General features: G+C 41.7%; 1 protein-coding gene across 2 annotated transcripts; it reads right to left on the bottom strand.

The window, feature by feature from the left end:
• Positions 1-14162: 14162 nt before the first annotated feature.
• Positions 14163-22531, bottom strand: Timm21 (translocase of inner mitochondrial membrane 21). Of its 2 annotated transcripts, XM_057789249.1 has the most exons (6): positions 21968-22529; positions 19763-19825; positions 19580-19677; positions 14874-14947; positions 14686-14791; positions 14163-14570 (listed from the first exon to the last, which is right to left on the bottom strand). In XM_057789249.1, exons 1-6 carry the CDS (start codon positions 22266-22268, stop codon positions 14472-14474), a joined length of 741 nt encoding a protein of 246 aa, XP_057645232.1. In that variant the 5' UTR covers positions 22269-22529; the 3' UTR covers positions 14163-14471. The 2 variants fall into 2 exon arrangements, with proteins under 2 accessions (XP_057645232.1, XP_057645233.1); XM_057789250.1 differs by lacking the exon at positions 19763-19825 and having other exon boundaries at positions 21968-22531.
• Between the last annotated feature and the right edge of the window lie 95 nt (positions 22532-22626).

The raw sequence follows: 22626 nt of genomic DNA, 5'->3' as shown, positions 1-22626 counted from the left end.
AGATCACTCCTTCTTAATCTGTTGTTATGGAAGAAATCGCAACCTTCACCCAATTTTGTTCTACATAAAATAGTGTTCAGACCACACAGAGCCCAAGAGTCTCTCACAGGTGGGAAAAAGTCAGAGTTTACACAGATTTGCTTTCGTTGCCTGGTGATTCTGATGGCAGAAGCAAAGAGCAAAGACAGACCCACCCGAGGACTCAATCTTCCCAATCCCAAGGGGCATTATTATTTTTTCCCATTGCTTTTTCCCTTTCCTTAAAATATTTATGGGTTTTTTTGGGGGGAGGGGTTTCAACTATAACCAGAAAGCAGAGGAGCAGAACCCTCAAATGCCCTTGGTTTTCTGCCATAAAATGGCAGCATAGAAGTCAGCTCTGTCCCCCTTTCTCCTGAGAATTCGTATTTTCCATTAAGGGTGGATGTGGTAGGCAGCACGAAAGGGACAGGATATGGAAGAACTATCTCTTAGTGGGCACGGGGAAGAGGAGAGAGTGTAGGAATAACACTATCAGCAGAGCTTTGTCTGAACGGCCAAGGGACTGCTGTGCCATGTGACTGGAATGATATAATCCCGTGGAAGGCACAGAACAATTTCCCGTAGAGAAAGAGAAAAGTGAGGGAAGAGATTGTGTGTTGGTTGCTAAGGGCAAGGAGTGGGTGGATTCCTGCTGTGGTTGGGAGGATTGGGTTCTGTAAACCCTTGTTTACTGCACATGTCATTTCTCTTGTTGTATCTGATCTAAACTGAGTGTATACCCAATCATGCATATGTATAAAGTAAATAGGAACTTTCCCCTGAAATACTCAGAGGACATAGTTTGACTTACTGACCCCCCAAAGCTAAACCAGTCCAGATTAAAGTGACACACAAGGGGCTTGCTAGGGGCTTGCTAGGTAGCCATTAGACTGCACTGACCAGCTAGTGTGCATAGCAAATAGTGGCCTTTGGCTGCTGAGTGGGCTGCCTGACTCTGCTTTGAAGCCTTGTAAGGTGAATGACTCTGTGAAGTCGTACTCAGGTGTTTGAGCAAGGGTGGGACCTCTTGATATAAATTCTGGAAAAGTCATTGTAAAAACAATGACTTCCTGAATTTTGCAGGCAAATGGACGGAAATAGAAAACACTATCCTGAGTGAGGTTAGCCAGACCCAAAAAGAGGAACATGGGATGTACTCACTCATATTTGGTTTCTAGCCATGAATAGGGGAAGTTGAGCCTATTATGCGTGATCCTAGAGAAGCTAATTAAGAAGGTGAAACCAAAGAAAAACATTTAGGCGATGGAAGGAGACAGAGACAAAGACCCACATTGGAGCACGGGACTGAAATCTCAAGGTCCAAATCAAGAGCAGGAGACAGAGCACGAGCAAGGAACTCAGGACCACGAGGGGTGCACCCACACACTGAGACAATGGGGATGTTCTATTGGGAACTCACCAAGGCCAGCTGGCCTGGGTCTGAAAGAGCATGGGATAAAACCGGACTCGCTGAACATAGCGGACAATGAGGACTACTGAGAACTCAAGAACAATGGCACTGGGTTTTTGATCCTACTGCACGTACTGGCTTTGTGGGAGCCTAGGCAGTTTGGATGCTCACCTTACTAGACCTGGATGGAGGTGGGAGGTCCTTGGACTTCCCAAAGGGCAGGGAACCCTGATTGCTCTTAGGACTGACGAGGGAGGGGGACTTGATTGGGGGAGGGGGAGGGAAATGGGAGGCGGTGGCGGGGAGGAGACAGAAATCTTTAATAAATAAATAAATTAAAAAAAAATTCTGGAAAAGTCAACTTTGTTAGGTCAGCCTGGGTTGACAAAGAGAGGAGGAAGGCCTCAGGTGGTTTGTGACTATTTCTAAACAGCATAGGCTTGGAAGGCAGAAAATGGAAATCTCGTCCCCTGACAGAGGGGAAGTACACGGTGTCACAGTCACACTGCACCTCCATCCTGTGCCCCCTTGGCCTAACGAGTGCTTCAGGAGGTTTTCTCTTGGGCAATAGGTGGAGGAAGGGAGGAGGTCTATACAAATTGATGAGCAGTGAGGGGTAGAGCCGATAGCCTGAGCCCACAGTGTGAGTTTGCTTTCTTTGTCTGAAAGAGACAGTTTCTCTGCACAGGAATGATGCTATGCCCTCCAATTCTTTGGTCTTTTTTATTACTCTTCACCATCTGTGCCCCAGAGCCAAAGAACTTCCACGTGTAAGTGGGGAATCTTCCTCCAGTGAGGCAGAATGGATGGCAAGCTGTACATATTTTATGCTTCCCAGGATTGTTCTTTTTCATAATATCAAGTATTCATGCCAACATTTCACAATAGATCATCCAAATAATGCTTTGTGTAGTGAACCGTTCACCTTGGAGAAAGATGACAGGACCCGAGTCCATTCGGAGCAGAGACTTCAAATAGCAGCTGCAACATTTAACCAAGCATAACAAACACATCTGCCCAGTGAAGAGAACAGTCGGCCACCCAATGGCTGTACCAAACTCCTGTTAAAAAAACTGTAAAAGCAAAAAGCATAGGTAGTCCCTCTCCCCTCCCCTTGGTCCAGCAGCCCTTTGACCTCCAGGGCTACCCCCGGAGGGTGAGTACTCCCGTCCTCATGTCCTCATGTGTGGGTCACAGAAGTGCTTTGAGAAAGATTCTAGTGGTAAACAAGGGCCATGAGAGCAGAGAAACAGACACTACGGAAACAGCTCCCTGCAGAGCACAGTGGAGGAGACTCTGGAGCAAGAAGACAGCATTTCTCCTCTGCGGCGACAAATTCAGAACATAACTTTTAAATCACTGTTAAACTCGAGCAAGGCAGATTTAATACCCTGCAAGTGGTTCTGCTCAATAGGATCCGAACAAAGCATTTGGATGGTATATTAAAATATTCCAGAGCCAAGAATCTATTTCCTTTTTGCTATCTAAATTATTTCAACCAAAAGACAGAATCTAATTAAGCTAAATCCTTTAAGCACATTAAACAATTCAATCTTCCTTCTTGTTCTGAAAGTCTGCCCAATCTGAAGCCTGGTCTCCTGTGAATTGTAATGAACAGTTAGTTTCTTCGAGCACTTCATCATAATGCTGCAATTTCCATAAAAAAGGGTATTTCCAAAATCCATTTCAGGTAGGCAGAAAAATCACATCTGGGATTTCCCTCTGGCTCTGGTGTCGAAAACACTTCATAGCGACACCTGTCAACGCATTAAGGTAAAGAGAGACCCAAATTATATTTTCTGATAGGAAACTTGGTGTGCTTCAACTTTAGCAGCTGGGCAGCTGGGCTGTTCTGTGCTGATTTGATGGCTTCTGACCTAGACTATGTCTGGTCAGCCACATCATCCTGCACTGCACAATATTCCAGGAGAATTATCACCCCTGATTTTAGGACAGGGAAAGAGCTGGGCTATGAATACCAATATTTTGTGGATGGCCTCTTAAGTTTTCTACTCAGTTACACATTTTAAAAAGTGCTTTCCCTTTTGTGAAGATTTTTTGGGGGAGTCATTCTCCATCAGAACCCGTTCTGTCATGGTGTATATGTGATATGCTCCCCGCCCCCCCCACGGGCTCATATGTTTGCGTGAACATTTGTTCCAGCTGTTGCTGGAGAGGTTGTGGAACTTTTAGGGGGTGGGGCCTGATGGGGAGGGGAGGGCCACGTTGGGGGCACATCTTCAAGTTTTCCTCTGTCCTCTCCCTTGTCTTGCCCTTCCCTTCCTCTCCTTCTCTGTCCCTACTTCCTCCCCTTTCTCTCCTAGGCATGAACATATGTACTTTCTCCTCTCCTCTCTTCCCTTCCTGTCCTTTCAGATAGTGAAGAGGTGAAACATCCTGCTCACAAGCTCCTGCTGCCTTGGAGCCGTCTGCATCCGTGAGTTACCCCGCTATGACGCACATATGTTCCTTTAAACCACCAGCCAGAATAGATTCTTTGTCTCTTAAGTTGCTTTGACAGGTATTCCCTTCCAGTTCCCAGAAAGGCAGCTAAAATACATTCTCTCTACATTCAACACTAAGAACACAACCAGTGTTTTGGCCTGCAGCACTGAGCTGCTCAGCTGGCGGGAGGGGAGTCGAGTCCTGGGCTTCATCTTTCTCCTTTCTCTCCATTTCCCTCTGGGCATCCAAGGGGCCTGGTAAAAGCTGTATTAATGACATCTTTCTTAGCTCTCACCAAGGAGAGTCAAATAATTGGTCTCTCCAGCAGGTTCAATGTGGCAGTTTTTATTAAATGACTGCAGGTGTGTGGGGGAGCCACAGGCGGCTGTGGATGCCTGAGCTATGGGGCTGAGAAGGGAGCTGCATGCACTTGCAGCTTTACAGAAAGCCCTTTGGTGGAGCCTTCAGCTTCAGACTTCAGACAGAGCTCTCACCGACTGTCTGCACGTCCCCAGTCAGAGCGCAGGCCATTGTCAGGGTGGAAACATGGTTGTTGAGCTGTCTGTGAAAGCACTCTGTAGCTTAGTGGCCCCCATCCTCCATCTTATTTGAAAATCCCATTAGAATATCCTCCCATGTTATCAAGGTTGGACCAGTTGCCCTTTCCAAACCCAAGGCTGTGCTCTCTCATGTCTATACTACATGAAGCATCTCTGCAGTGTAACTAAAGGTTTAAGATTGGGGGTCTTCAGGTTTCATATGTGTGGCCCCTGAATTCAATGACAGGTGTTATTCCAAGGAAAGAGATGGGGAGACCAAGGGCAGAAGGACCTAGATATGGAGGCTGAGGGGCCAGGGAGGAAGCTATAGCCAAGGGTCACTTGGAGCCACTAAGAGGTAGTGGAGGTCGGAAGGGTTCTTCCCAAGTGCCTTCTAAGGGATTATAGCCCTGTAGACAGACACCTCGGCCTTGCCCCTGCTCTCCAGAGTGTGGGAGGATACCTTTCTGTTGTTATCATGTTAATCCCAATGACAAGAATAAGATCACTACCATACTTGAGCTGAATTTGAAGCAAGCTTGATTTTTATTGGGGAGCACTCAAGAGCTTGCCGCAACTGCCTCTTAAGCCGGGTTAAATAGAGCAGCCCTGAATCCATCTCCTGGGCTCCTTTTGAGGAGTAAAATCACTAGTAGTTTGACAGAAGGGAGACAATGGAACAATAAGAAAATACAACTTTTAAAATTATGTGATCACCCACCATGTGATTAGGAGGGGTCAGGCTGGGTCAGGGAGGGTCAGGGAGTGTTGATGGATGAGGACGCAGGTCAAAGAATACCAGGCTAACTCCAAAATAGTCCATTTTTTTAATTATAAGGGGCAAACTCACAAAATAGGAATGAGAAGTCCAGCCTCAGCTGTGTAGTTTGGGAACCACAGAGGGAGCGAGCCCTGGGCAGGCCAGCAGTTTTCTCTGGATACCCAAGAGGTCACACCCTAACACGGTCCAACATCTTAAAGGTTATTGGCTAACAGAGGTTCCCCATCACCTCCCCCTTTTGTCTAAATAAGAGAGTTTCAAACTCAATGCAAAGCTATATGCATTAGGAACAGATATTAAGTATAAAATTAGGATTACAAGCAGCATAAACAATATTAAGCAAGGAACACATGCTAAATTTTTAATAAACATTTTATCCTAAAGAGTCTGTCTTGCATTGGAAATGGCTTGGCTAAATCATAAGAGGAAGGTAACTATGGCTATTTAATCTTCAACCCCATTGAAGGCCTAAGAAAGGAGACAATATTGCTTGAGTAGGCAGGAAGTGCAATCAAGCACCTTCCAAAATGTGCAGTATATAACAGAGACAACTGGCTACCTGAGCAAGCACCCAAAGTCTCATTTGTAATGTTGAAGCAACCAACTTTGGCTAAGGCCTAGAGTGACTGACAGACCATTTTTTCAGAGGCAGGAAAATTTTCAGAACTCTCTTACCCTGTCTTGGCAAGGTTTGGCAGTGTTTTTTCTCATGTGCTGCTTATACATCATGTACTTTGTCAGTGGCCGAGGCATTGGCAGTGCCAAGAAGAAAACAAGCTCCAAGTGATGTGTCTTTGGTGTTCAATATTCTCTTGGGAATAGATCGGTGCTGTCAGGAACAACTATGTTCACGTCAACAGAACACTAAGTTATTTAAATACCATATTCCTGAGATCCTTGAAGTGACTGAAGATTACCTATCTATGCAGAATACAATCTCTATGTATTTAAAGAATCTAATTCATCTGACTATATATATTAGTGTGAATAAGTTCATACTATGTTACCTATTATCCCATTCAATTTTCTCTCTTTTTTGTTGTTCTAAAATTTTTGCTTCTTTTTTTAAAAAAACATTTTTAGAGAAGTTGCAGTCCATCTTCTAGGACTGGTGAGATTAATCGAAGCCAATTGTGTGGGGTGACCTTATTGTTTGAAGCCCACATTTTGACCATTTTTCTAAAAAGGTGAATGCATGCCATTAAAAAACTACTACTTGTTTAATGTTTTTAGATTACTCATACATATAGGTTTTTATGTATATTCTTTGACTACCTTAGGGTACTTAGTGCCAGATGGTATTTTTGATGATATTACTGGATAGACAGTTAGAACTTTGGGTAAGCCATCCTGGAGTCTGGTACGTACTGATGATGTTAATATTGTCTTTGTACCTTTTGTCCCTGTTCACTAATTTTGATAATTTTTAAAAATCTTTTAAAATCTTTTTACCACTGTCTTTTGTAAAGTTTAGATCTCCTGTCTGGTGTTTTGTTCTAACGTCCTCACTGAGGATTTTAAGTTATGAAGTTTGTCCAATAAGGATAACGTCTCATCCTTGGATATAATTCTTATGACATACATGTTACATTTTTGGAGAGACATCCTATCCACCAATCTATCATAAGTGTTTAACATATTTTGATTATTATATTTAATAGCACGGATTTTCTTAGACAATATCTCAGCACCCTCTGTCATTGACTGGGTTTTGTCTGTCTTTTTTAGAGTGTTGTTTTTCCTTTTAGCTGGTCCTTTTAGTCTGTAAAGACTGTATCATTTTTAAAAGTGCCTCATTCTTGGCTCTATTATCAAACCATTTTTTAAGGAGAAAATATGAAAGGCAAAGCTAATTCCTAGAGATGTAGGAGGAAAATTACATAAGCCTTGCATAATACCATTTATAGTATAAGTAAAAAAGCTGCTGAATTTTTGGATCATTAAGTTATTTGTCATTTTTGACCTTATAAATTATATATTTGACCTTATAAATCTCACCTGTAATGAGTTGGAGTAGGTGTAATAACCGTTACCGGCCAGCAGGTGTCACAGTTGTAGCCTCATGGCCAGGAAATTCAAGTCTTGAACAGTTTAAATTGGTCTTAGCGTGTTAAATACTGAAAAATATGCTTAAATTAAGAGCAGTTATTAAGGCAATCAAAACAACCAGGATAAAGAGAAAACCTAGAGCCTTTTGCAAACAACCCACCCTCCTCAGTACAAGATGCCCCACTTTTCAAAGGCATAAGTGTTGTCCACAGGAAGCTGCATCTTAGCTGGAGTCTCCTGTGACAAACTTCACAGTAGCGGCACGGGTAAGGAGAAGAGGATGGTTGTGTTGAAGCTCATCTCTGTTCCACAAAACTGGTCCGAGGAGAAAGGAAAGCACCCACCAGAGACTATAATCGAAGACGGTTGCCGGAAGGAGTGGAATGCAGACTCACAGTGGCTCCGTTAAAAGTTTTCCAACTTTACCATGTGTCTTAGTTAGGGTTACTATTGCTGTGATGAAACACCATGACAAAAGCAACTTGGAAAGGACATGGTTTATTTGGCTTACACTTCCCTATCAATGTTTATCATTGAAGGAAGTCAGGACAGGAACTCAAACAGGGCAGGAACCGGGAAGCAGGAGCTGATGCAGAGGCGGGACAACCAGACAGGAAGTAGAGGCAGGTCAAGGGGAACAGGAGAATTCTGGGAAGAAGGATGCTCCCTTTGCAGTCCTGACAAGCCGCAGAAGAAGCAAGATGTGATTGCCCTGCTGAAAAAGGTACTGAGCCAGATGGCTGACATAGACAAGAATAATGGGCTAATATACATTAGTTAATAAATTAGTTATAATTTTAAGTTAATTAGAAGTTAATTAGAGTTAATTAGAAGCCTGAGCTAATGGGCCAATCAGTTTATAGTTAATGTAGATCTCTGTGTGATTTCTTTGGGACTTAAGGACTACAGGAACCAGGCAGGACAAGGACTGGGTAAGACAGAAAACACCCGACAATACATGGTGTGTACTTAATGAGTTTTGAACTATAGTATTTTCAATGGACAGTGGATTCATCAAGATAAAATTCCATCATTAAGTGGAGGCATGTGTAATGAGGGTCATTAGAAGGCTTAGGTCAAGGATGAAGGAAGGAGGAGGACCTGGATGGGAGGTCTCAGCAAGGGCAGACAATGGCAACGAGGGCTGTGAAGCTGTGCACTCTTCTGTGCTTCAGTCAGGGCGTACTGGTGGGCTGTCCCGGAGTTTGCAGGTCATCTGCAGCCTGTTATCTCCGTGTCCTTCTGTCTAGTCCAGGGATGGAACAGTTGCTCTCCTGGGAAGCTCCTTCCCAGTCATACCCTAGGGCCAATAACTCTTCTTCGGTTTTACAGAGCTTGACTTGCCCATTCTTGGAATTTTCTTCTGCTTTGATCCTTAGTTCTTCCTACCTTTGTTTCTCTCATCGCAGGGCAGTAGGACATACCCTTTTGTAATCGTGGAGCAGTGGAACCCGTACTTTTGTTTTCCTCTTATTGAATGTTTGAGATATGCAATACAGAAAGATTATTTACATTGAGGAATTAATAGTTTTCCTATTAGACAGCATCCATCTTCCTTCAACTCCCTTTGTAGAACAATGATAAAAATCACTCCTTATGAAAATCTTGTCTGTTTCCCAGTTTCCTCCTGTATGTTTTATCTTCAAAATATTTTACAAGCTAGTAGTTCTCAAAAGGACTAAAGCTATAGCTGCTATTATTATCACAGCTTATAGATAAGGAACACATAGGCATTTTTTTCTCTATAAATTGCCTCTCGCAGTGGGAAAGCTCAGATCATCTGAGGGTGAGCACAAAGGCTCAACTAAGAAGTTCTATCTTCTTTTAAGAAATGCTGAATGTGACTTTGACCTATCCATTGCAAATAAGGAAAATAACTGTAAAGAAATAGTTTGAGAATAGAGTGAAGTCCTGTGTTAACACTAGAAAAGTGAGCAGGATTCTCTGATACCCTCAACTGACCTCATGAAATTGCAGCTTTCTGATTCTATGATTTCTTTCATGTATGAAATGTATCCAAAAAACTCAGTTCACCTGAAGAAGAAGGGACATGGGGACACATGGGACTTTCTCACGATGTTTTAAGGGAGAGTAGGAGAAGAGACCATAAAGTGGGAGCAGAATGATAGGGAGAGGGGTGTTCTAGAGAGTCAGAAATGGTGAGGAAAGAGAGAAGGGGGCTCAGAGGGCAACATACAGAGCTGTAGCCTGATGGGTTCCAAAGAAGACCTAGCCAGAAATGGCGGCCTACGTTTCCGTGGGATGTGGGCTTCAGCGTGAGTTTATCTATATTTGGAAATGTTTTGTATAGTTCCCAGCACTCCACAATGCACACTCTAATTCTCTAGCCTAGAACCTAAAAGTCTTCAAATTCCCATTTTCATAGGAGGGAAGCAAGATGTTTCAAGCCTCCTTGAAGAAATGTCCTTGGGGAGTCAAATCAAGGGCCCTTTAAGAGTTGGGTGTAATCAGGTCTAGAGGTCTCCTTGCTCCCACATGTTCTGCCACAAGAAGAGGGCTAGAGAACTAGAGATGCCTGTGCATAGATAAAAAGTGTAGTTCAACTTTCCTGTAAGATGGAAGGTTTGCTGAGGTACTCTGCCCCCTCTTCCCAAGGCTTTTATAAATGCTGCCTCTGTCTACCAAGTTTTGGCTTTGGTGTCTATGCTCTGATTGTAGCTTAGCTGCACAGCTACCCCATTCCCAGTGCAGTAAAATACATTTCTTTCCAAATCATAAAACCATTTTATTTAAAAGTAAATAAGACATTTCTTTTAAATGGGAACAAAATATAGGAGCTCTAATCAGCAAATGGAACCAGAGTCTACTGGGTAGTTCAAATCACTATTTGGTCTGATGTCTTTTTTCTCTGGAATCTCATTTGCTGTAGTGCAGACTAAGTGACCTCACAGGGTGGTTATTCCTCATTCCACTATGGCTGCCTAGGCTGGCTCTCTAGAGATGGGTGTTTCCTTCCACCCTTTCTTCTCCTAGTATTGTTTCAACTTTCTAGAGACATTCGAGTTGTACTGTTTGAGTTATTAATTTCTCTTACTCAGGCAGACTTAACTTTGGGAAGGGCAAGACTACATACACATTTGTGGTCTTCTATTTTTTATGCTTAGAATATTCATATCTCAGCTGCATCTTCAGCCACAGTTTGAATAATATAGTATCTGGATACTAGAATCATAAGCGTCTCTACAGTTTAGATGTAACCAAACAGCTTTCAGAATCTGTTACCATCCAAATACTGCATAACTATAGGCAAAACCATTAAAAAAGACATCTTCTCTACATTTGACACCAGAGAGAAGAGCTACAATGAGGGTTGTGCATGCCCGGGTGCTGGCTCTCGCTGGAGCAGCTCTGTGTGATCTCCTCTGCCCTAAAAATGTCCTGTGAGGTAGATTTTATGTCGAGAATAAGATGAGGGGGTGAAATGTGGGGAAGAAACACTAGAGGGTTCGGAAACCGGGCAGCCCTGGGTTCAAATACCTGTTCTAAAGTCTCACTGGGGGTGACCTACTGCTGCAGGTGTGGCTCCCCAGGAAGTATGTCCACAGTGCAATATCTGGGTCTTGAGAATATTACCTTAAAATGCAAAATGGGTCTTGAGAATATTACCTTAAAATGCAAAAAAAAAAAAAAATGGGGAAAGGACCTTCGGAGAGCATTGATTCTGGGTTATATGTTATGAATCCCATCAACAGAGGTGTTTAGAGAGATACAGAGATGGAGGCTGGGGTTGGTGTGATGCAGCCACAGGACCAAGAACACCCGGGGTCACTAGTGTGGAAGAGACAGGAGGAAACTTCTAGAGAAGGCATGGCCATCCAGACCCTGATGCTGGACTTCTGGCTAAGGGAGTTGTGAAACAGAAGCTTCTGTTTCTGTAAACCACCTGCCTTTCAGGACCTGTACTTTATCACACACCTCTGCTCTGGCCCAGACACCCAGCGTTCCTCAGGTTTCACTCCTCAGAAATCTGCTTGGTCTGAAGAGTCACAGAACCTCATTTGTATTCACAGAGAGTAGCCAGGGTTCAAGGCCTTCAGGAACGCCTTGCTCCTGAGGGTTGTGGGAGGTGAAGGGATCTGGCTGGCTTCCAGCAAAGGTTTCACGAGTCCTTTGACACAGCAGCCTTAAAGGACAGGTTTGCAGGATCAAAAGGCTAGGCAGTTCTGCAAGTGTTTCCCCAGGAGCACGTGGGACATGGCAAATGAATGCAGTATGGGATTGTGGTAGCTGGACAATATTTAAACCCCAGAAGGGATAGATGGAGACATCTCATCTAAAGACTAGACTTCGAAGGGGCCATTATTGAGAACCCAAACCTTTTGGCCCCATCCAGGTGTGGACAATGAGGACCTTGAGCCAGAATACTTTGGATCTAGACTTATAGTACTGTTGTATGATCATTTCAACACATTTCCAGCTAGGAGGGAGTGGACAAATTTTACTTCTTTCATTAGATATATGACGGATCAACTTTAGAAAATTTTATGATACTTTGAGATGTTTACACACACACACACACACGCACACACACACGTTCCTGTGGCTCTACATAAGAACCATAAGTAGATATTCTGCTTTTGAAAATTTTTTTTATTTTTGTGTATAAAAGCAACTTGATCAGCTCAGAAATTAAAGGACATGGAAGTGGGAAATATGCCCAGAAGTGTACAGAAAAAGGGACGGTTTTAAACCAGATTCCAGGGCACACTACCTATGTGGTAGATGTCAGCTTTCTTTATCCAGGAGGGCTGAAGAGTCTCCAGGAAGCAGGGCTACTTTTCTTCTTGTTTTGTTTTGTTTTGTTTAAGATGAGGCACAGAACTTTCTCAGCTTGTTACTTATTTCAGTAAAGGTTCGTAACAACACTGAAACTGAGTGTTCTAACCAGGAAAAGCTGGTTAACTGGTGAAGCCTAAATTAAGAGCCTACATCACCACTTACTGTGAGATACCAGGAAGACAAGAGCTCTGCTGTGATATTTTCAGTAAGGGTAAAAGTTTTCTGATAGAAATCACTTAAACTTGGAGTGGTGGTTTGTGCTTGTAATTACGAACTCTCAGGGCTGAGAGACCTAAGACAGGCAGGTCAAGAGTTTAAGGCTAGCCAGTTCCATTTAGCAAGACACCATCTTTTGTTGTTATTATTATTAATTTTTTTCATTTATTTTACACACCGACAAGCTTCCATCCCTTTTCTCTTCTTGTTCCTTCACTCCACTCCTGCTTTCAGCCTCCCATCCCATCTGCCTCCCTCCCAATCCACTTTTCCATTTCTATTCTGAAAGGGGCAGGCCTCCCAGGAGCATCAACAAAGCAGGCCCAGCAAGTTGAGGCAGGACCAAGCTCCTCCCCTGCATTAAGGCTGGGTAAGGCAACCAGCATGGTGAACAGGTTCCCAAAAGCCAGTTAAGCCCCAGGGACAGATCCTGATCCCACTGCTGGGAGCTCCACAGGTCGACCAAGCTACACAACTGTTACACACATGCAGAGGGCTTACGTGGGTCCCATGCGGGCTCTCTAGCTGGCAAGACACCATTTTAAGAAAGAAAAAGTTTGAAAATAGTTGAGACAAAGTCGTTTAAGTTAAAAAAAAAAATCAGGGGCTGGAGAGATGGCTCAGTGGTTAAGAGCATTGCCTGCTCTTCCAAAGGTCCTGAGTTCAATTCCCAGCAACCACATGGTGGCTCACAACCATCTGTAAAGAGGTCTAGTGCCCTCTTCTGGCCTGCAGATATGTACACAGACAGAATACTGTATACATAATAAATAAATATTTAAAAAAAATCAGGTAACTAAAGCAAGGAGATAAACTAAGTTGGACAGACAGGTACTTCCTTTCCTAAATAAGTTAATCATCTCAAGAACACATCTAAAATCCCTCACCACCCATTCCAAAGACGGAAGAAACACATGCTAGGAAACTCTCCTGAGGATAAAAAGGTTCCTGTACTTGTCCAGTGCACAGAACACTTGTTTATATAACCAAAACTTCCAAGAGGAGACCCCCTTTTAAAAACACACCTGGAAAATAGAGCAGGCCATTTATTTATTTATTGGTTTGTGTGTTTTGATATATTTGGACAAGCCAAATTAGAAACTTTTCTTGTAAAATGTTCTTGCAAGATATGCAAACTTGTGAAATTAGAGTTTTGTTTGAACAACACTTAAATGGCCCTCCCGTGTGTTCCCTCAGGAGTTCCATTCTTGTTCTGGAAATGTCAGCCTTACGTTCTGAAAAGCAGGGCTGGATTGTCCAGAGCGCATCAGCAGTGCTGGAACTCTTGCTCCACCTCCCTAAGCACAGAGGGGGGTCTGACAGGTAAGACCTGTGCTGGCTCCTGTGTCCACCAGCAAAGGTGGAGTGAGCCATCCCCCTGCTCATGGGCTGTACACCCTCTTCTGTGCACAGTGCCCTCAGCTCACGAGGGGGACACAGATTGAGGCCCAAGATCATGAGTGTATGCCACCTTCCCACAGTGTATTTGTTATCTGGTTTTACTACTGTTCTTAAATAGTTTCACATGCTTCTAAGTCCCTGTCTCTGGCCTCCATCTTTGGAGGCCCTGTCCCTGTGCCCACCAAACCAAACCTTGACCCCTCCCCCAGTCTATTGAAACTGCTCCCTAGATCCCCCTCCACAGTGGTCACATTTGGGGCTTCCTGGTTTCCCTCGGGGCCACCCAAGAGCGCAGAAATCCCGTTAAACTTGGACCTCCTTTAATTCGGCTTGATGTCATTTGGCTTGATTGGGATTTTTGCATCAGCAGAGAGCTTGCATTAGGAAAAGTTCCTAACAATGCTTATCTCAGATTCTAAATTATATGAAAATGCTTTTGACATCTTTCTGTTAGTTTCATCTTTACTTTTTAGGCTGCAGAAAAAAAACCATACAATACTGAAAAACATAAAATACTGGCACTTTTATTGATGTGGTGTATAAATTTCAGTAACAAAATTTTCTCATGAACATAGAGCTGAAATACTGTCATGATTGGCAATTTGATATGATACTGTAAAATTTGCTACATTTCACAATTTTCACAAGAAAAAAATCTGAGTCTGGTTTGTCCAAACTCATGAACTCTCACTTTCTGCGTGACATACTTTTCATTCTTATTTTTCTGAACAGATTCTGAGAGTTGTGAAGAGCACAGTGTGATGAATCCCTTTATCCCTGCTGAAGGCAGTGGGTTGGCTTGATTCTTCTAACTCTCTTGGGAACGGTTATCTTCAATGATAATAGATCTCATGGGAGTCACATTCACATATACGTATCGAAATTCAAATTGGCCACTCTGTGGGTTCTGAAAAACACACACAAGTTATTACCCTCCCCAGAGCTTCGGCAGCACTATGGTCAAAGCCATGTGCCCACGTATCCACGTACCCCACTGACCCCACGACCCGAGACGGGCATACCTCTTCCACTTCCGCATGCACGGTCCCTTGCCTCCCTGGTTCAGAGCCCTCAATGTAGAATTTCACACGGATGCGCTTTAGCCCATTTTTTACATATTCAACAAAACTGTCAAGAAAATATAAAGATGCCATCCAAGTTCCTTTTATTTAAAGTTTATCCTTGAGTTCTCCCAAGGACACTGTATTACCTGACGTGCTGTCTCCGCCCACGTCTTGACATTTCCCCGTAGCCTTTCAGAGGCTCGCCAAACACACTGATCACCTGCAGAACACAGACCATGCTTCTTAGTGTGACTCTTTCCATGGCTCCTATATAACAATTAGTTTCTGAAAATCAAGTGATGAATTATTTGTTTGCACATTCCAAGTGATTTTACAGAAAAAAAAATCAGCATGGTGAAGCCCCTTTACAAAAATGGTGACTCAAACAAGAAAGCTAGAAGGGCATTGTGTAAAATTATATTGTAAATAAGGAAATATCTCATGCACAGGAACAGAAATGGGCCACTCTGTTGTAGCCTGAGAATGATACAGACTGAGGTGAATCTGTTCCCTCTCCTTACAAGAAATAAAGTAAACCAAAGTACTGAAATATTTCTCTACTAATATCCACTTTGGAAGATAAAATGGACAGGCATTTGAAATGAAATTATTAGGTGTCAAGTACTAAAGGCTATGAGGTAAAAGTGAAATTTCAAAGCCCTAATCACAGCGAGGAAAAAATATCAATAATGATGCTGCTAGAATGAACGTGCAAATCTTTTCTTCCCAATGAGAAAATTCATTTGGTGTAGAAAGCTTGCATTGAGTTTTCAAAGCAAAAACGACACAAATAGAGTATCAGATGATACTGCTGAGTGTCCCTATTACTGCAAGCACCCATGACAAGGAAGGAGTAATTAAGTACCAGACCCCTAAAACCTCTGTAGCGAATAATGAAAAACCAGAGACAGATATTGGGGTTCAAGCAGAAGACCAGAAAAGCAAAGCAGCCAACTAATAGAGAGAGGCCTTTAAACTCTACCAAATAGTCAGACTGAATGGGCAAGATCCTGTCTGCACGAATCCTCAGACTCCACTAGAACTCCAGCGAGTTCCTGCCTCCTCTCCACCCAGCCGTATTGTTCCTGTTTCCACCTCCGTAGTGCTGGGATTAAAGGTGTAAGCCATTATTACATGGATCTGTTTCTGGGTCAATCCTGTGTAGCCCAAGGGTAGCCTTCATCTCTCTGAGATCCGTCAGCCTTGTCTCTAGAGTTCTGAGATTAAAGGTGTGTGCCACCACTCCTGGCCTCTAGTAGCTTAGCTTTGCATTCTGATCTTTAGGCAACCTTTATTTACTAAAATACAAATAAAATTATCAACACATTTCCCTTTTTTTGTCTAAAATAAAAAAGGCTATAACTAATATAAAAACCATATATAATAAATACAATAACCATATATAACATATACAGGCAATAAGTACATCAGCAATGTCTAGTCCATTAGCATTTGACAAGTTCAGAGAAATCACTCCATATCTGTCCTATCTTGGTGAGTCCAAAGTCTTGTACCTAATTTACTTTCTATCACAAAACTTGCTTTTTGCATCTGTAAACAAGGAAAACTATAAAGATCTCGTATTCAACTCCCTTAGAGACCCAAGAAGGAAATATTATCTGAGTAAGCAGGAAGTACAAGCAAGCAACTTCCAAAAAATGTGAGTAATGACAAAACAGCTGGTTGCCTGGACAGTCACTCATGATTTCTCTGCAGTGTTGGGACATTCATTTTCACCCTACAGGCCTAGTACATATGACAGACTTTTCTGTGAAGCAGGATATTCTGAAGGGCTCCCTTCCTTGTCTTGACGGTGTTTGGCAGTCAATTTTTGTCTTGATTGTCCAATTACAACAGCATATTGTCAGCAGTCAAGGAAAGGGCATTTTCTTTCCCAGTGGCTTACTTTGGCCACAAAGAAAATAAACTCCTTGTGGAGTTTCTTCAATGCCCATCATCTTCTCCGAAGTAGATTGGTGCTGCCAGCAGACATGTCTCATTGTCAAAAGAGATAAAAAAAGAGTCTGGTATTAAAATATATTAAATGCCATATTCTATTGATCTCTGAAGTGTTTGAAGATGACCTATTTAGACATTTATTTTTATATATTTTATACATTATATTTATATATGTTTGACCTGAAAACACACCTACTGTGAGTATAAGTTAGACAGTAATAGGTGACTAACTACTAATCTGCATTTCCTTATTACCCTAAACAGTTGGTAATAGTAACTTTCAAGAACTAGAAATTTGCATTACATTGTTAAATAAGCTGTCTAGGTTCCATACCTTGAACAAGATTAGAAACATATGTATGGCATGTTTCAACAAAATTAATCTCAAATTTGTATACCATATACAAAAGCCTAATCTAAGGTAAAAAATTTAAAACTAGTAGTTGTTTTTAAAAAGTATAGATTCAATATGGACATAATCTACGTTTTAACTTATCATATTTTTTCTTTTCAGAGTATATTCAATAATCTACCATTTTATTCTATCATATCTGTATCCCCACTTTTTCTTTACAAATCAAGAATCCTGAATCTTATCTCCTTTGTTTTGATCTTTTCCTGACCATTACCAATAACAACTTGTAATCAATTGCCCCAAATAATGACAAATATCCATAACCCAATGAAAGACCAAAAGCCAACCACTCCTTCTCTTGGGAATGTGGGCATCATGTTCTTAAATTTACTTCCTGCTTTCTGGGGGGCAATGGTATTTTTAGGGGATCCTGAAAAGAAAAATCTGGGTTAACTGTCAAGTCATGGGAGAGGTAGCTGTATCATTTGTTGTCCAGTCTCTGCATAATGGGAAAGTGGAGGGCTTGTCTCAAGTCCTGGCTAGAGTAGTCTGTGAGACTGGATCATCTCAGCTAGAAACTGTTCGGAGCATGTCACAGTCCAAAGCTGATCATTAGGTGGTGTTTTCAGTTAAGTGGTGTTATCATAATCCTGGAGGAGTCGTCGTTGGGGGGCCCCATCCTTCTTTTGGAGACTTCAAAGGCCACTGTTAGGCGTGCTCATGGTTCACTTCAGAAAACTGATAGAAACTCAAACCCGAAACCGTGTACAGAAAGGTAGAGGAAACCTTTTCCTAGAGTTAGTTAGTACTCTATATGATCATTAATATCATGACAAAAAGTTTATATATATATATATAAAATAAATATATATTAATCTTATAAAATTTATACATTAAGAAAAGTCAATATAAAACCAAAGGATTGTGAGATAATGGCAATAAAGTAGTCCTTAAGTCTTTGTTTTTCTTTGTCCCGTATCAGGTGGCTCTTCTTACACGAAACAGAGATTTTGGATTACTTTAATAAGCATGCTTGAGTTTAGAGAAGAGAGTCCCATTCCAACTCCAAAGTCAGCTTTCATCTTTAATTAAGATGAGATTACAAAAGACCATTTGCATTACATGTCTGTAGAAAATAGCAGAAACAAACATTTGGAAAGACTTATGAAATTTTATACTGTTGGAAATATGATATACTAATAGGCCAATTTGCTATTTCTCTAGGGATTTTTTTTTTCTGGATGATTTGTCCTTTTTCTTCATATACCTCACTTGTGCTCTTCAGATTCCTTAGCTAGATAACTTTATTCTTCTGAAAAGACAGAAACAAAACCCTTCCCCAACTCTAATTTTGGGGAGATTATCTTTTGATAAGTTATATGTGATCAAATAAAAAGCATTTCTTGGTTTTATAGGTTAGTTTAGATTAAACGGTGATGCTGTTTGATGAACTATCATCTCTTCTAATTAAGAGATTATTATTGATAATATTATATGATCAACACTAATTAAGAGATTATTATTGATAATATTATATGATCAACACTAATTAAGAGATTATTATTGATAATATTATATGATCAACATTATCATATTATAAATAATATGGTAATTAATTATTATTATCTCTTGTTCAAATCAAAATTTTTTATCAATTTTGATTCTACTCATAGCTTTTCTTCTCCTGTGGAAACAAAATCAAAACCCCTTCCCAATATAACACATGTCCTGGCTTCCATTCTGAAGTCAGTACATCTTTAATATATCTCGGTTGATTTAATTTTGCAGTTTTTATGCTATCCAATGTCTCTCTGAAGCTGTTGTTCCTTTCTTATTAGCATTTAGAAAATTCAAAGTTAATAAAGTGTTAGGCAATCTATTTTTGGGGGCCTTTATTATCCCTTTTTGTTTATTTAACACATCCTTTAGAGTTTGATTTGATCTTTCTATAACTGCCTGCCCTGTAGGATTATTTGGTATACCTGTAATATGTTTTATACTATAATAAGCAAGAAACTGTTTCATTTTCTTAGAGACATATGCTGAAGCATGGTCTGTCTTTATTTGTACAGGTATACCCATGACGGCCATAACTTCTAGCAAATGTGTGATTACTGAATCAGCCTTTTCCAAACTTGAAGCAGTTGCCCATTAAAAACTTGAACAGGTATCAATGGTGTAGTGCACAGATTTTAGTTTTCCAAATTCTACAAAATGGAACACGTCCATCTGCCACATTTCATTCTCTTGGCTACACTTCTTCTCAGTCTTCCCCTCTGTGGTTGAGGACACAAAAGGAAAAATGCCACAGACCACCAGCTTCTGAAGCATCCACCCTGAGGCAGAGGCATTCAACACCCATGAAGAACTGACAATGATCACTGGCACAGCTGGGAGGAAAACTGTGTGAGCTCTGAGTGCCAGGATCAAAGTGAATCCTAACAACATACAGGCGACCCAAGCAGCCCATCGTATGATGTCACTGCTGCAGACGTGATGCATTCCTGCTCCCCAACACCTTCTCATCAGGGAACTAACCTCAGGATGTGCTCTGCATTTTCCTAAGGCTTTCCCATAGATGATATTAGGACTGGATGAAGAAAACAGTTCTTTGAAAACCGTATATAACAAGCCACCTGAAAAAGCAGAGAGAAAGGTGAAGCACAGCCACGGGGTGAGAGGCTGGGGAAAGGTATCCATGCACTTGCTGGGCTTTGCGACCTGTAATGCTGACGCCGAAGAACACCACTATCAAGTAGCTGAAGTCTCTTCCAGCTTCTTTCACTGCAAAGAAAAATGTTGAAAGGTTACAGGTGTGTGTACAATACCCTGGCCCCTGGGGACCTGGGTGTTCCTAGCAGGTAGCAGCATATGGTGGTCAGGCCCAATGGAACATTCTCAGCAGCTGATCTCAATGCTCCTGAGCTTTAGTGTTCAAAAGAATCCCTGATCCAAGCACTAACCAGGCCTAGTCCTGCTTAGCTTCCAAGAGCAGAAGAGAATGGGCTGTTCAGTGTGGCATGGCTGTACACATGGCCGAGCAATCTGTATACTTCTTTCACTGAGTAGCATAATGTTGATACCTTTCTAGTGGCATAAAACCCTTATCAGTCTCCAGAGTGAGAACGGCCACAGATGCGGCAACATGGACAGAAGTCTACCCTGTCCGGATCAAGGTTCAATCAACCCGAAGACAAGGGAACAGAGGGATCCAAATGTAAGCAACTCTTAACAGTACTACCTCACAGGTCCCCACTGACTGGTGCATAAAGTTAGTGAACGGAAATTGGAATTGGAAGGTAGTTGGCCAGGATGGTCTATGAATCAAATAAACCTACAGAGACTGTTCTTATTTTTTTCTGTACTAAGTAAGAACATGTGGGGAGCTAAAGATAATCAATCAAGATATATTATGTATATAGACACACATTATTTACATAAGCACATGTTATGTGTGAAAAGCTACATCATCACAGTGTACTTTTTCACGATGCTGAGAATATTTACATCTTTGGTACACTTATAGGTCAGTATAGTCACATTAGGAACCCAATTTTCTCTGACTTCAGTCCTTAAAAAATGAGGAAATCAAAAATTTAACAGGTGGTATTTTTCCTGCACTTTTCCCTATATGTACAGTAAAATACTATAATAAAACCACTCATTTAAAGGTAGTATTTACTGTAATGTATCTGAATTTTAGTACTGGTTGTTAACCTGAACTATGTTCAGGCGGCTGGAGAGATGTCTCAGAGGTTGAGAGCATTTGCTGCTCTTGATAACTGCAGCCCAGTTCCCAGCACCCACATCTGGTGGCTCACAGTTGCCTGTAACTCCAGGTTCAGAGGATCTGACAACCTTTCCAGGCTTCCATGTTTGCCTACATTAATGCACACACACACACACTAAAAGAAAAGAAAATAGAAATATTGTATCTTGCCAGGCAGTGGTGGCACATGCCTTTAATCCCAGCACTTGGGAGGCAGAGGCAGGCGAATCTCTGTGAGGTCGAGGCCAGCCTGGTCTACATGAGTTCCAGGACAGCTCCAAAGATACAGAGAAACCCTGTCTTGAAAAAGAAAAATAGAGAAAAAGATATATTGCATTGCATCTACTAAAATTTATATAATTCATGGGATTGATCTCAACAGTAATTGCTTCGCAAACCCAATCTCTTTACTAGGCTCAGTGGCTGAGGTCTGCAATGACAACCTGTACTCCATTACCCATAATGTCATAAACTGCATGTCAACAGACACCGCCATGTGAGGCCCCAAGTGGACAGCACAATAACAGTTAGACTAAGACACAACCATAATTGTTCTTGCTTTCCAAATCAGGTCATTGGCCGGAACAACCCAGAATCCTGTTCCTTCCTACTCAGTCCTGACAGGAAATTTCTAATCCAAGCACCAAGAGCTCTGCAATATCTACTGTGTGTAAAGCTGTGATTATTACACACATCTGCTAAGTTTAAAAATTCCTGTTAAATATTACATTGTAGCTTTCTTCATTCTTCTGACTTTTTTGACTCAATATTCTCACACAAGACCCTCATTCCTTGTGTTTCTGAAGTCCTCTGTCTCTGTTACTGAATGACAAAACACTTTATTGATTGACAATAATATCTCTTCCTATTTATCCACACACTTATTATTCACAATGTAATAACTATACCAAATACAAGATCAATTTTCAAAACATTTATAAAGTTGTGAAAACTGCGGGTCGACACTGTTTGGTTGTAAACTATATGTTTAACAGTTCTTTTTAATTATTTTAATCTGTATAATTCCCCTATCCCATCTTTAGACGTGAACTAGGCATGAAATGGTATTTGGCAGGTTAGCTGGAGAGGCAGATCTTCATTGAAGTAGTATCTATCTGTACGTATGTACGTAGTATACACTCTATCTATCTATTTACCTTTCTGAGACATTGAGAGGCCGGTTTCCCCTCTCTGATTTCCGTGAACAGACACTTGTTTGCTGCTGTCCTCTTTCGCTTTCTGGGGGTCTGGTCCTTGGGTCCAGAAGGTTTTCCGGGTGAACCCAAGCTCGGTTCTAGGATGCACCGTTTTCTTCTGCTCGAGCAGCCCCCACCTCAAAGGCTGAGTCTTCAAGCAAGCTTTCGTGTGCACAAAGTGTGGCAGCAACTGCCCGCCCAAACACCCGGGCAGCTTCTCCATATGCTGCACAAGTCGTAGAAAAGCACAAAGCATGTTCATTCACAAAAACCGCGGGGCTTCGGGACTGCAACTTCTAAAGCTTAGTAATCCACACACTCAAGCGAACGAGACATAAAATCCAGTCATTCACATTCCGCAGTGTGTTAGGCGGATATCAAGATGAAAAATTTCCGAGAGGTTACACACGCCTTTCTGTCCTTTTTTTTTTTTTTCCTCTCTGGAATTAAAACGCCCTATTTACCTTACTATTGACATTCACATCTTGCCCGCCATGCTTTCGCAAAGCAGCCTGGGAAGCCCCATGCGCCCTGGGAATCGCAGTTTAAGGACTTCACTTTTTCCTGTGTAACCAGAGAAGGGAAGGCAGGAGGGACTACATCTCCCACAATGCACGGAG

Source organism: Chionomys nivalis, chromosome 14 (genome assembly GCF_950005125.1).
Source record: "Chionomys nivalis chromosome 14, mChiNiv1.1, whole genome shotgun sequence".
Taxonomy (NCBI): domain Eukaryota; kingdom Metazoa; phylum Chordata; class Mammalia; order Rodentia; family Cricetidae; genus Chionomys; species Chionomys nivalis.
This window is presented reverse-complemented; position numbering and strand designations above follow the sequence as displayed.